General features: G+C 64.2%; 1 protein-coding gene across 1 annotated transcript; it reads left to right on the forward strand.

The window, feature by feature from the left end:
* The first annotated feature begins 16,793 nt into the window (after window positions 1-16,793).
* Window positions 16,794-18,068, forward strand: LOC137300085 (protein starmaker-like). Its single transcript, XM_067969180.1, has one exon. It carries the CDS (start codon window positions 16,794-16,796, stop codon window positions 18,066-18,068), a length of 1,275 nt encoding a protein of 424 aa, XP_067825281.1.
* The last annotated feature ends 386 nt before the right edge of the window (window positions 18,069-18,454 follow it).

Consider the following 18,454-nt stretch of genomic DNA (forward strand, 5'->3'; position numbering starts at 1 on the left):
CTCACTGCACGGACACTGACCGCACGCACTCACACCACACGGACACTGACCGCACGCACTCACACTGCGCGGACACTGACCGCACGCACTCACACCACACGGACACTGACCGCACGCACTCACACCACATGGACACTGACCGCAGGCACTCACACCACACGGACACCGACCGCACGCACTCACACTGCGCGGACACTGACCGCACGCACTCACACCACACGGACACTGACCGCACGCACTCACACCACACGGACACCGACCGCACGCACTCACACCACACGGACACTGACCGCACGCACTCGCTCTGCACGGACACTGACCGCAGGCACTCACACCACACGGACACCGACCGCACGCACTCACACTGCACGGACACTGACCGCACGCACTCACACCTCACGGACACTGACCGCACGCACTCACACTGCGCAGACACTGACCGCACGCACTCACACTGCGCGGACACTGACCGCACGCACTCGCTCTGCGCGGACGCTGACCGCACGCACTCACACCACACGGACACTGACCGCACACACTCACACCACACGGACACTGACCGCACGCACTCACACCTCACGGACACTGACCGCACGCACTCACACTGCGCGGACACTGACCGCACGCACTCGCTCTGCGCGGACGCTGACCGCACGCACTCACACCACACGGACACTGACCGCACGCACTCACACCACACGGACACTGACCGCACGCACTCACACCACACGGACACTGACCGCACGCACTCACACCACACGGACACTGACCGCACGCACTCACACTGCGCAGACACTGACCGCACGCACTCACACTGCGCGGACACTGACCGCACGCACTCGCTCTGCACGGACACTGACCGCACGCACTCACACCACACGGACACTGACCGCACGCACTCACACTGCGCAGACACTGACCGCACACACTCACACCTCACGGACACTGACCGCACGCACTCACACTGCGCAGACACTGACCGCACGCACTCACACTGCGCAGACACTGACCGCACACACTCACACCACACGGACACCGACCGCACGCACTCACACCGCACGGACACCGACCGCACGCACTCTCACTGCGCGGACACTGACCGCACGCACTCTCACTGCGCGGACACTGACCGCATGCACTCACACCACACGGACACTGACCGCACGCACTCACACTGCGAGGACACTGACCGCACGCACTCACACCACACGGACACTGACCGCACGCACTCTCACTGCACGGACACTGACCGCACGCACTCACACCACACGGACACTGACCGCACGCACTCACACTGCGCGGACACTGACCGCACGCACTCACACCACACGGACACTGACCGCACGCACTCACACCACACGGACACTGACCGCAGGCACTCACACCACACGGACACCGACCGCACGCACTCACACTGCGCGGACACTGACCGCACGCACTCACACCACACGGACACTGACCGCACGCACTCACACCACACGGACACCGACCGCACGCACTCACACCACACGGACACTGACCGCACGCACTCGCTCTGCACGGACACTGACCGCAGGCACTCACACCACACGGACACCGACAGCACGCACTCACACTGCACGGACACTGACCGCACGCACTCACACCTCACGGACACTGACCGCACGCACTCACACTGCGCAGACACTGACCGCACGCACTCACACTGCGCGGACACTGACCGCACGCACTCGCTCTGCGCGGACGCTGACCGCACGCACTCACACCACACGGACACTGACCGCACACACTCACACCACACGGACACTGACCGCACGCACTCACACTGCGCGGACACTGACCGCACGCACTCGCTCTGCGCGGACGCTGACCGCACGCACTCACACCACACGGACACTGACCGCACGCACTCACACCACACGGACACTGACCGCACGCACTCACACCACACGGACACTGACCGCACGCACTCACACCACACGGACACTGACCGCACGCACTCACACTGCGCAGACACTGACCGCACGCACTCACACTGCGCGGACACTGACCGCACGCACTCGCTCTGCACGGACACTGACCGCACGCACTCACACCACACGGACACTGACCGCACGCACTCACACTGCGCGGACGCTGACCGCACGCACTCGCTCTGCACGGACACCGACCGCACACACTCGCTCTGCACGGACGCTGACCGCACGCACTCGCACTGCACGGACACTGACCGCACGCACTCACACCACACGGACACTGACCGCACGCACTCGCACTGCACGGACGCTGACCGCACGCACTCACACTGCACGGACGCTGACCGCACGCACTCACACCACACGGACACTGACCGCACGCACTCGCACCACACGGACACCGACCGCACGCACTCACACTGCACGGACACTGACCGCACGCACTCGCACTGCACGGACGCTGACCGCACGCACTCACACTGCACGGACGCTGACCGCACGCACTCACACTGCACGGACACTGACCGCACGCACTCGCTCTGCATGGACACTGACCGCACGCACTCACACCACACGGACACTGACCGCACGCACTCTCACTGCACGGACACTGACCGCACGCACTCACACCACACGGACACTGACCGCACGCACTCGCTCTGCGCGGACACTGCCCGCACGCACTCTCACTGCACGGACACTGACCGCACGCACTCACACTGCACGGACACTGACCGCACGCACTCACACTGCGCAGACACTGACCGCACGCACTCACACTGCGCGGACACTGACCGCACGCACTCGCTCTGCGCGGACGCTGACCGCACGCACTCACACCACACGGACACTGACCGCACGCACTCACACTGCGCGAACACTGACCGCACGCACTCACACTGCGCGGATGCTGACCGCACGCACTCGCTCTGCACTGACGCTGACCGCACGCACTCACACTGCGCGGACGCTGACCGCACGCACTCGCTCTGCACTGACGCTGACCGCACGCACTCGCTCTGCACGGACACCGACCGCACGCACTCACACTGCGCGGACGCTGACCGCACGCACTCGCTCTGCACGGACGCTGACCACACGCACTCACACCGCACGGACACCGACCGCACGCACTCACTGCACGGACACTGACCGCAGGCACTCACACCACACGGACACTGACCGCACGCACTCACACTGCACGGACACTGACCGCACGCACTCGCTCTGCATGGACACTGACCGCACGCACTCACATCACACGGACACTGACCGCACGCACTCACACTGCACGGACACTGACCGCACGCACTCACACTGCACGGACACCGACCGCACGCACTCACACTGCACGGACACTGACCGCACGCACTCACACCGCACGGACACCGACCGCACGCACTCACACCACACGGACACTGACCGCACGCACTCACACCACACGGACACTGACCGCACGCACTCACACCACACAGACACTGACCGCACGCACTCACACCGCACGGACACTGACCGCACGCACTCACACTGCACGGACACTGACCGCACGCACTCACACTGCACGGACACGGACCGCACGCACTCACACTGCGCGGACACTGACCGCACGCACTCACACCGCACGGACACTGACCGCACGCACTCACACCGCACGGACACTGACCGCACGCACTTACACCGCACGGACACCGACCGCACGCACTCACACCGCAAGGACGCTGACCGCACGCACTCACACCACACGGACACTGACCGCACGTACTCACACCGCGCGGACACTGACCGCACGCACTCACACCACACGGACACTGACCGCACGCACTCACACCACACGGACACTGACCGCACGCACTCACACCGCACGGACACCGACCGCACGCACTCACACTGCACGGACGCTGACCGCACACACTCACACCGCACGGACACCGACCGCACGCACTCTCACTGCACGGACGCTGACCGCACGCACTCACACCACACGGACACTGACCGCACGCACTCGCTCTGCACGGACACTGACCGCACGCACTCACACCACACGGACACTGACCGCAGGCACTCACACCGCACGCACGCTGACCGCACGCACTCACACTGCACGGACACCGACCGCACGCCTCACACTGCACGGACACTGACCGCACGCACTCACACTGCGCGGACACTGACCGCACGCACTCACACTGCGCGGACACTGACCGCACGCACTCACACTGCGCGGACACTGACCGCACGCACTCACACCGCGCGGACACTGACCGCACGCACTCACACCACACGGACACTGACCGCACGCACTCACACCGCCCGGAAACCGACCGCACGCACTCACACCGCAAGGACGCTGACCGCACGCACTCACACCACACGGACACTGACCGCACGTACTCACACCGCGCGGACACTGACCGCACGCACTCACACCACACGGACACTGACCGCATGCACTCACACCACACGGACACTGACCGCACGCACTCACACCGCACGGACACCGACCGCACGCACTCACACTGCACGGACACTGACCGCACGCACTCGCTCTGCACGGACACTGACCGCACGCACTCACACTGCACGGACACTGACCGCACGCACTCACACCACACGGACACCGACCGCAGGCACTCACACCGCACGGACGCTGACCGCACGCACTCACACTGCGCGGACACTGACCGCACGCACTCACACTGCACGGACACCGACCGCACGCCTCACACTGCACGGACACTGACCGCACGCACTCACACTGCGCTGACACTGACCGCACGCACTCACACCTCACGGACACTGACCGCACGCACTCACACCACACGGACACCGACCGCACGCACTCACACCACACGGACACTGACCGCACGCACTCACACCTCACGGACACTGACCGCACGCACTCACACTGCACGGACACTGACCGCACGCACTCACACCTCACGGACACTGACCGCACGCACTCACACTGCACGGACACTGACCGCACGCACTCGCTCTGCACGGACACTGACCGCACGCACTCACACTGCACGGACACTGACCGCAGGCACTCACACCACACGGACACCGACCGCAGGCACTCACACCGCACGGACGCTGACCGCACGCACTCACACTGCGCGGACACTGACCGCACGCACTCACACTGCACGGACACCGACCGCACGCCTCACACTGCACGGACACTGACCGCACGCACTCACACTGCGCGGACACTGACCGCACGCACTCACACTGCGCGGACACTGACCGCACGCACTCACACCGCGCGGACACTGACTGCACGCACTCACACTGCGCGGACACCGACCGCACGCACTCACACCTCACGGACACTGACCGCCCGCACTCACACTGCAAGGACGCTGACCGCACGCACTCACACTGCGCGGACACTGACCACACGCACTCACACCGCTCGGACACTGACCGCACGCACTCACACCGCTCGGACACTGACCGCACGCACTCACACTGCGCGGACACTGACGGCACGCACTCGCACCGCACGGACACTGACCGCACGCACTCACACTGCACGGACACTGACCGCACGCACTCACACCGCATGGACACTGACCGCACGCACTCACACCACACGGACACTGACCGCACGCACTCCCAACACACAGACACTGACCGCACGCACTCACACCACACGGACACCGACCGCACGCACTCTCACTGCACGGACACTGAACGCACGCACTCACACCTCACGGACACTGACCGCACGCACTCACACCGCACGGACACCGACCGCACGCACTCTCACTGCACGGACACTGACCGCACGCACTCACACTGCACGGACGCTGACCGCACGCAATCGCTCTGCACGGACACTGACCGCACGCACTCACACTGCACGGACACTGACCGCACGCACTCACACCGCACGGACACTGACCGCACGCACTCACACCACACGGACACTGACCGCACGCACTCACACTGCGCAGACACTGACCGCACGCACTCACACTGCGCGGACACTGACCGCACGCACTCGCTCTGCACGGACACTGACCGCACGCACTCACACCACACGGACACTGACCGCACGCACTCACACTGCGCGGACGCTGACCGCACGCACTCGCTCCGCACGGACACTGACCGCACGCACTCACACTGCGCGGACGCTGACCGCACACACTCGCTCTGCACGGACGCTGACCGCACGCACTCGCACTGCACGGACACCGACCGCACGCACTCACACTGCACGGACACTGACCGCACGCACTCACACCGCACGGACACTGACCGCACGCACTCGCTCTGCACGGACACTGACCGCACGCACTCACACTGCGCGGACGCTGACCGCACGCACTCGCTCTGCACGGACGCTGACCGCACGCACTCGCACTGCACGGACACCGACCGCACGCACTCACACTGCACGGACACTGACCGCACGCACTCACACCACACGGACACTGACCGCACGCACTCGCTCTGCACGGACACTGACCGCACGCACTCACACTGCACGGACACCGACCGCACGCACTCACACTGCACGGACACTGACCGCACGCACTCGCACTGCACGGACGCTGACCGCACGCACTCACACTGCACGGACGCTGACCGCACGCACTCACACTGCACGGACGCTGACCGCACGCACTCACACCACACGGACACTGACCGCACGCACTCGCACTGCACGGACGCTGACCGCACGCACTCACACTGCACGGACACTGACCGCACGCACTCGCTCTGCATGGACACTGACCGCACGCACTCACACCACACGGACACTGACCGCACGCACTCGCTCTGCGCGGACACTGCCCGCACGCACTCTCACTGCACGGACACCGACCGCAAGCACTCACACCTCACGGACACTGACCGCACGCACTCACACTGCGCAGACACTGACCGCACGCACTCACACTGCGCGGACACTGACCGCACGCACTCGCTCTGCACGGACGCTGACCGCACGCACTCACACCACACGGACACTGACCGCACGCACTCACACTGCGTGAACACTGACCGCACGCATTCGCTCTGCACGGACACTGACCGCACGCACTCACACTGCGCGGACGCTGACCGCACGCACTCGCTCTGCACTGACGCTGACCGCACGCACTCGCTCTGCACGGACACCGACCGCACGCACTCACACTGCGCGGACGCTGACCGCACGCACTCGCTCTGCACGGACGCTGACCACACGCACTCACACCGCACGGACACCGACCGCACGCACTCACTCTGCACGGACACTGACCGCAGGCACTCACACCACACGGACACTGACCGCACGCACTCACACTGCACGGACACTGACCGCACGCACTCGCTCTGCATGGACACTGACCGCACGCACTCACACCACACGGACACTGACCGCACGCACTCGCTCTGCACGGACACTGACCGCACGCACTCACACCACACGGACACTGACCGCACGCACTCACACTGCACGGACACTGACCGCACGCACTCGCTCTGCATGGACACTGACCGCACGCACTCACACCACACGGACACTGACCGCACGCACTCACACCACATGGACACTGACCGCACGCACTCACACCACACGGACACTGACCGCACGCACTCGCTCTGCACGGACACTGACCGCACGCACTCACACCACACGGACACTGACCGCACGCACTCGCTCTGCGCGGACACTGACCGCATGCACTCACACCACACGGACACTGACCGCACGCACTCGCTCTGCGCGGACACTGACCGCACGCACTCACACTGCGCAGACACTGACCGCACGCACTCACACTGCACGGACGCTGACCGCACGCACTCACACCACACGGACACTGACCGCACGCACTCACACTGCGCAGACACTGACCGCACGCACTCACACTGCACGGACACTGACCGCACGCACTCACACCACACGGACACTGACCGCACGCACTCACACTGCGCAGACACTGACCGCACGCACTCACACTGCACGGACACTGACCGCTCGCACTCACACTGCACGGACACTGACCGCACGCACTCACACCACACGGACACTGACCGCACGCACTCACACTGCACGGACGCTGACCGCACGCACTCACACCACACGGACACTGACCGCACGCACTCACACCTCACGGACACTGACCGAACGCACTCACACCACACGGACACCGACCGCACGCACTCACACCACACGGACACTGACCGCACGCACTCACACCTCACGGACACTGACCGCACGCACTCACACTGCACGGACACTGACCGCACGCACTCACACCTCACGGACACTGACCGCACGCACTCACACTGCGCGGACACTGACCGCACGCACTCGCTCTGCACGGACACTGACCGCACGCACTCACACTGCACGGACACTGACCGCACGCACTCACACCACACGGACACCGACCGCAGGCACTCACACCGCACGGACGCTGACCGCACGCACTCACACTGCGCGGACACTGACCGCACGCACTCACACTGCACGGACACCGACCGCACGCCTCACACTGCACGGACACTGACCGCACGCACTCACACTGCGCTGACACTGACCGCACGCACTCACACTGCGCGGACACTGACCGCACGCACTCACACTGCGCGGACACTGACCGCACGCACTCACACCGCGCGGACACTGACTGCACGCACTCACACTGCGCGGACACCGACCGCACGCACTCACACCTCACGGACACTGACCGCCCGCACTCACACTGCAAGGACGCTGACCGCACGCACTCACACTGCGCGGACACTGACCACACGCACTCACACCGCTCGGACACTGACCGCACGCACTCACACCGCTCGGACACTGACCGCACGCACTCACACTGCGCGGACACTGACCGCACGCACTCGCACCGCACGGACACTGACCGCACGCACTCACACTGCACGGACACTGACCGCACGCACTCACACCGCATGGACACTGACCGCACGCACTCACACCACACGGACACTGACCGCACGCACTCCCAACACACAGACACTGACCGCACGCACTCACACCACACGGACACCGACCGCACGCACTCTCACTGCACGGACACTGAACGCACGCACTCACACCTCACGGACACTGACCGCACGCACTCACACCGCACGGACACCGACCGCATGCACTCTCACTGCACGGACACTGACCGCACGCACTCACACTGCACGGACGCTGACCGCACGCAATCGCTCTGCACGGACACTGACCGCACGCACTCACACTGCACGGACACTGACCGCACGCACTCACACCGCACGGACACTTACCGCACGCACTCACACTGCGCGGACACTGACCGCACGCACTCGCACCGCACGGACACTGACCGCACGCACACCCACCGCACGAACACTGACCGCACGCACTCACACCACACGGACACTGACCGCACGCACTCGCGCCACACGGACACTGACCGCACGCACTCACACCACACGGACACCGACCGCACGCACTGACCGCACGCACTCACACCACACGGACACTGACCGCACGCACTCACACCGCACGGACACTGACCGCACGCACTCACACTGCACGGACACTGACCGCACGCACTCACACCACACGGACACCGACCGCACGCACTCACACCACACGGACACTGACCGCACGCACTCACACCACACGGACACCGACCGCACGCACTCACACCTCACGGACACTGACCGCACGCACTCACACTGCACGGACACTGACCGCACGCACTCACACCGCACGGACACTGACCGCACGCACTCACACCGCACGGACACCGACCGCACGCACTCACACCACACGGACACTGACCGCACGCACTCACACCACACGGACACTGACCGCAGGCACTCACACCGCGCGGACACCGACCGCACGCACTCACACTGCACGGACACTGACCGCACGCACTCACACCGCACGGACACTGACCGCACGCACTCACACCACACGGACACCGACCGCACGCACTGACCGCACGCACTCACACCACACGGACACTGACCGCACGCACTCACACCGCACGGACACTGACCGCACGCACTCACACTGCACGGGCGCTGACCGCACGCACTCACACCGCACGGACGCTGACCGCACGCACTCACACCGCACGGACACTGACCGCACGCACTCACACCACACGGACACCGACCGCACGCACTGACCGCACGCACTCACACCACACGGACACTGACCGCACGCACTCACACCGCACGGACACTGACCGCACGCACTCACACTGCACGGGCGCTGACCGCACGCACTCACACCGCACGGACGCTGACCGCACGCACTCACACCACACGGACACTGACCGCACGCACTCACACCTCACGGACACTGACCGCACGCACTCACACCACACGGACACCGACCGCACGCACTCACACCACACGGACACTGACCGCACGCACTCACACCTCACGGACACTGACCGCACGCACTCACACCTCACGGACACTGACCGCACGCACTCACACCTCACGGACACTGACCGCACGCACTCACACTGCACGGACACTGAACGCACGCACTCACACCGCACGGACACTGACCGCACGCACTCACACCGCACGGACACGGACCGCACGCACTCACACCGCACGGACACCGACCGCACGCACTCACACCGCACGGACACCGACCGCACGCACTCACACCACACGGACACTGACCGCACGCACTCACACCGCACGGACACTGACCGCACGCACTCACACCGCACGGACACTGACCGCACGCACTCACACTGCACGGACAGGGACCGCACGCACTCACACCACACGGACACTGACCGCCCGCACTCACACTGCACGGACACTGACCGCACGCACTCACACCACACGGACACTGACCGCACGCACTCACACTGCACGGACACTGACCGCACGCACTCACACTGCACGGACACGGACCGCACGCACTCGCACCGCACGGACTGACCGCACGCACTCACACCGCACGGACACTGACCGCACGCACTCACACCACACGGACACTGACCGCACGCACTCACACTGCACGGACACTGACCGCACGCACTCACACTGCACGGACACCGACCGCACGCACTCACACTGCACGGACGCCGACCGCACGTACGCACACCGCACGGACGCCGACCGCACGCACTCACACTGCACGGACGCTGACCGCACGCACTCACACCGCGCGGACGCTGACCGCACGCACTCACACCGCACGGACGCTGACCGCACGCACTCACACCGCACGTACACTGACCGCACGCACTCACACCGCACGGACACTGACCGCACGCACTCACACCGCACGGACACCGACCGCACGCACTCTCACTGCACGGACACCGACCGCACGCACTCACACCTCACGGACACCGACCGCACGCACTCACACTGCACGGACACCGACCGCACGCACTCACACTGCACGGACACCGACCGCACGCACTCACACCGCACGGACGCTGACCGCACGCACTCTCACTGCACGGACACTGACCGCACGCACTCACACTGCGCGGACACTGACCGCATGCACTCACACCACACGGACACTGACCGCACGCACTCACACCGCACGGACACCGACCGCACGCACTCACACTGCACGGACACCGACCGCACGCACTCTCACTGCACGGACACTGACCGCACGCACTCACACTGCGCAGACACTGACCGCACACAGTCACACCTCACGGACACTGACCGCACGCACTCACACTGCGCGGACACTGACCGCACGCACTCACACCACACGGACACTGACCGCACGCACTCACACCACACGGACACGGACCGCACGCACTCACACCACACGGACACTGACCGCACGCACTCACACCACACGGACATCGACCGCACGCACTCACACCACACGGACACTGACCGCACGCACTCACACCACACGGACACTGACCGCAAGCACTCACACTGCACGGACACTGACCGCACGCAATCACACTGCACGGACGCTGACCGCACGCACTCACACCGCACGTACACTGACCGCACGCACTCACACCGCACGGACACTGACCGCACGCACTCACACCGCACGGACACTGACCGCACGCACTCTCACTGCACGGACACCGACCGCACGCACTCACACCTCACGGACACTGACCGCACGCACTCACACCGCACGAACGCTGACCGCACGCACTCACACTGCACGGACGCTGACCGCACGCACTCACACTGCGCGGACACAGACCGCACGCACTCACACCGCACGGACACCGACCGCACGCACTCGCACTGCGCGGACACTGACCGTACGCACTCACACCGCACGGACACCGACCGCACGCACTCTCACTGCACGGACACCGACCGCACGCACTCACACTGCACGGACACCGACCGCACGCACTCACACTGCACGGACACCGACCGCACGCACTCACACCGCACGGACGCTGACCGCACGCACTCTCACTGCACGGACACTGACCGCACGCACTCACACTGCGCGGACACTGACCGCATGCACTCACACCACACGGACACCGACCGCACGCACTCTCACTGCACGGACACTGACCGCACGCACTCACACTGCGCGGACACTGACCGCATGCACTCACACTGCACGGACACCGACCGCACGCACTCTCACTGCACGGACACTGACCGCACACACTCACACCTCACGGACACTGACCGCACGCACTCACACCACACGGACACTGACCGCACGCACTCACACCACACGGACACGGACCGCACGCACTCACACCACACGGACACTGACCGCACGCACTCACACCACACGGACATCGACCGCACGCACTCACACCACACGGACACCGACCGCACGCACTCACACTGCGCGGACACTGACCGCACGCACTCACACCACACGGACACTGACCGCACGCACTCTCACTGCGCGGACACTGACCGCATGCACTCACACCACACGGACACCGACCGCACGCACTCACACTGCGCGGACACTGACCGCATGCACTCACACCACACGGACACTGACCGCACGCACTCACACTGCGCGGACACTGACCGCACGCACTCACACCACACGGACACTGACCGCACGCACTCTCACTGCACGGACACTGACCGCACGCACTCACACCACACGGACACTGACCGCACGCACTCACACTGCGCGGACACTGACCGCACGCACTCACACCACACGGACACTGACCGCACGCACTCACACCACACGGACACTGACCGCAGGCACTCACACCACACGGACACCGACCGCACGCACTCACACTGCGCGGACACTGACCGCACGCACTCACACCACACGGACACTGACCGCACGCACTCACACCACACGGACACTGACCGCAGGCACTCACACCACACGGACACCGACCGCACGCACTCACACTGCACGGACACTGACCGCACGCACTCACACCACACGGACACTGACCGCACGCACTCACACTGCGCAGACACTGACCGCACGCACTCACACCTCACGGACACTGACCGCACGCACTCACACTGCGCAGACACTGACCGCACGCACTCACACTGCGCGGACACTGACCGCACGCACTCGCTCTGCGCGGACGCTGACCGCACGCACTCACACCACACGGACACTGACCGCACACACTCACACCACACGGACACGGACCGCACGCACTCACACCACACGGACACTGACTGCACGCACTCACACCACACGGACACTGACCGCACGCACTCACACCACACGGACACTGACCGCACGCACTCACACTGCGCAGACACTGACCGCACGCACTCACACTGCGCGGACACTGACCGCACGCACTCGCTCTGCACGGACACTGACCGCACGCACTCACACCACACGGACACTGACCGCACGCACTCACACTGCGCGGACGCTGACCGCACGCACTCGCTCTGCACGGACACTGACCGCACGCACTCACACTGCGCGGACGCTGACCGCACACACTCGCTCTGCACGGACGCTGACCGCACGCACTCGCACTGCACGGACACCGACCGCACGCACTCACACTGCACGGACACTGACCGCACGCACTCACACCGCACGGACACTGACCGCACGCACTCGCTCTGCACGGACACTGACCGCACGCACTCACACTGCGCGGACGCTGACCGCACGCACTCGCTCTGCACGGACGCTGACCGCACGCACTCGCACTGCACGGACACCGACCGCACGCACTCACACTGCACGGACACTGACCGCACGCACTCACACCACACGGACACTGACCGCACGCACTCGCTCTGCACGGACACTGACCGCACGCACTCACACTGCACGGACACCGACCGCACGCACTCACACTGCACGGACACTGACCGCACGCACTCGCACTGCACGGACGCTGACCGCACGCACTCACACTGCACGGACGCTGACCGCACGCACTCACACTGCACGGACGCTGACCGCACGCACTCACACCACACGGACACTGACCGCACGCACTCGCACTGCACGGACGCTGACCGCACGCACTCACACTGCACGGACACTGACCGCACGCACTCGCTCTGCGCGGACACTGCCCGCACGCACTCTCACTGCACGGACACCGACCGCAAGCACTCACACCTCACGGACACTGACCGCACGCACTCACACTGCGCAGACACTGACCGCACGCACTCACACTGCGCGGACACTGAGCGCACGCACTCGCTCTGCACGGACGCTGACCGCACGCACTCACACCACACGGACACTGACCGCACGCACTCACACTGCGCGAACACTGACCGCACGCATTCGCTCTGCACGGACACTGACCGCACGCACTCACACTGCGCGGACGCTGACCGCACGCACTCGCTCTGCACTGACGCTGACCGCACGCACTCGCTCTGCACGGACACCGACCGCACGCACTCACACTGCGCGGACGCTGACCGCACGCACTCGCTCTGCACGGACGCTGACCACACGCACTCACACCGCACGGACACCGACCGCACGCACTCACTCTGCACGGACACTGACCGCAGGCACTCACACCACACGGACACTGACCGCACGCACTCACACTGCACGGACACTGACCGCACGCACTCGCTCTGCATGGACACTGACCGCACGCACTCACACCACACGGACACTGACCGCACGCACTCGCTCTGCACGGACACTGACCGCACGCACTCACACCACACGGACACTGACCGCACGCACTCACACTGCACGGACACTGACCGCACGCACTCGCTCTGCATGGACACTGACCGCACGCACTCACACCACACGGACACTGACCGCACGCACTCACACCACATGGACACTGACCGCACGCACTCACACCACACGGACACTGACCGCACGCACTCGCTCTGCACGGACACTGACCGCACGCACTCACACCACACGGACACTGACCGCACGCACTCGCTCTGCGCGGACACTGACCGCATGCACTCACACCACACGGACACTGACCGCACGCACTCGCTCTGCGCGGACACTGACCGCACGCACTCACACTGCGCAGACACTGACCGCACGCACTCACACTGCACGGACGCTGACCGCACGCACTCACACCACACGGACACTGACCGCACGCACTCACACTGCGCAGACACTGACCGCACGCACTCACACTGCACGGACACTGACCGCACGCACTCACACCACACGGACACTGACCGCACGCACTCACACTGCGCAGACACTGACCGCACGCACTCACACTGCACGGACACTGACCGCTCGCACTCACACTGCACGGACACTGACCGCACGCACTCACACCACACGGACACTGACCGCACGCACTCACACTGCGCAGACACTGACCGCACGCACTCACACTGCACGGACACTGACCGCACGCACTCACACTGCACGGACGCTGACCGCACGCACTCGCTCTGCACGGACACTGACCGCACGCACTCACACTGCACGGACACTGACCGCACGCACTCGCTCTGCATGGACACTGACCGCACGCACTCACACCACACGGACACAGACCGCACGCACTCGCTCTGCACGGACACTGACCGCACGCACTCACACCACACGGACACTGACCGCACGCACTCGCTCTGCGCGGACACTGACCGCACGCACTCACACCACACGGACACTGACCGCACGCACTCGCTCTGCGCGGACACTGACCGCACGCACTCACACTGCGCAGACACTGACCGCACGCACTCACACTGCACGGACGCTGACCGCACGCACTCACACCACACGGACACTGACCGCACGCACTCACACCACACGGACACTGACCGCACGCACTCACACTGCGCAGATACTGACCGCACGCACTCACACTGCACGGACACTGACCGCACGCACTCACACTGCACGGACACTGACCGCACGCACTCACACCACACGGACACTGACCGCACGCACTCACACTGCGCAGACACTGACCGCACGCACTCACACTGCACGGACACTGACCGCATGCACTCACACTGCATGGACGCTGACCGCACGCACTCGCTCTGCATGGACACTGACCGCACGCACTCACACCGCACGGACACTGACCGCACGCACTCACACTGCACGGACGCTGACCGCACGCACTCGCTCTGCACGGACACTGACCGCACGCACTCACACTGCACGGACACTGACCGCACGCACTCACACTGCGCGGACGCTGACCGCACGCACTCACACTGCACGGACGCTGACCGCACGCACTCGCTCTGCATGGACACCGACCGCAGGCACTCACACCACACGGACGCTGACCGCACGCACTCACACCACACGGACACCGACCGCACGCACTCACACCACACGGACACCGACCGCACGCACTCACACCGCACGGACACTGACCGCTTGGACACTGAACGCAATAACACGAACTGCATGGACACTGACCCCACAACTTGGACCACATGAAGACTGACCACACAGATTCGGACCACACGGAAGCAGACCACACGGACACTAACCGCCATGACTCGGACTGCACGAGCTCGAACCGCACAGTCACTTACCGCACGGACTCGGCACGCATGGGCTCGGACCACTCGGTCATGGACTCAGACCGCACTCTCTCAGACTGCATGGACTCAGACCGCACAATCGCAAATCGCACAGACTCAGACCACAGGGACAATGACCGCACTGACACTGACACTGACCACACAGTTACTGACCACATGGGCTCGGTCCGCACGGACACTCACCGTATAGAAACTGACCGCATGGACTCGGACCACATGGACACTGGCCGCAAGGACTCGGACTGCAAGGAAACTGACCACAAGGACTCGGACCACACGAGTTCAAACTGCAAGGACATTTACCGCACGGACTTGGACCACATGTACTCAGACCGCACGGTCACAGACACAAACCGCACAGTCTCGGACCGCACGGACACTGACCGCACAGTCTCGGTCCACATGGGGTCAGACTGCATGGACTCTGACTGCATGTACTCGGACCATACGACCATTGTCCACACAGACTCGGACCGCATGGAATCGGACTGCAAGGACAGTGACCGCATTGACTCTGACCGCACGGACACTGACAGCACAGCCTCTGACCGCACAGACTCGGACTGCACGGACACTGACCGCACAGACTCGGACTGCAGGTGCTCAGACTGCACGGATACTGACCGCACAGATTCGGACCGCACGGATACTGACCACACAGATTCGGACCGCACGGACACTGACCGCACGGACACTGACCGCACAGACTCGGACTGCACGGACACTGACCGCACAGACACTGACCGCACAGACTCGGACTGCACGGACACTGACCGCACAGACTCGGACTGCACGGACACTGACCGCACAGACTCGGACTGCACGGACACTGACCGCACGGACTCAGACCGCACGAACTCGGACTGCACGGACACTGACCACACAGACTCGGACTGCACGGACACTGACCGCACGGACTCAGACCGCACGAACTCGGACTGCACGGACACTGACCACACAGACTCGGACTGCACGGACACTGACCGCATGGACTCAGACCGCACGAACTCGGACTGCACGGACACTGACCGCACGGACACGGACTGCACGGACACTGACTGCATGGACTCAGACCGCACAATCAGCTCACAATTGCTATTCCAAAATATCAACTCTAAGCCCAGGCTTTTGGGACAGATTGAAGCCTTTAAGTTAAAATATTAATGAAGTTAAAATAAAATGCACAAAAGACAATTTATTGGATAAATTTAATCATGTTACTCTGCCATATGTAATTTAAAATATAACGATTTTGTTTAAACTTTTATTTTGGACGTAGAAATTTCAGTTACTGAGGGAAAAGAATGGTGGATGAAAAACTTTTCAAAAGCATTTTCAGAGAACTGTGGGAATCCTGTGGCCAGATTGCTTCAACCCAGTGACCCAGCTGTACAGTCCGAGCGATGAGTTGTTTTCCATTATAAATGTAAACATAGGAAATTATAATGGGAAAAAATAGAGATCCAATGTAATAATATTAATGACTTGAATATGAATGTAAAAGGTATGATCAGTAAGTTCGCTGATGATACAAAAATTGGTAGGGTGGT

The sequence above is a fragment of the Heptranchias perlo genome, chromosome 30, assembly GCF_035084215.1.
Source record: "Heptranchias perlo isolate sHepPer1 chromosome 30, sHepPer1.hap1, whole genome shotgun sequence".
Lineage (NCBI taxonomy): Eukaryota > Metazoa > Chordata > Chondrichthyes > Hexanchiformes > Hexanchidae > Heptranchias > Heptranchias perlo.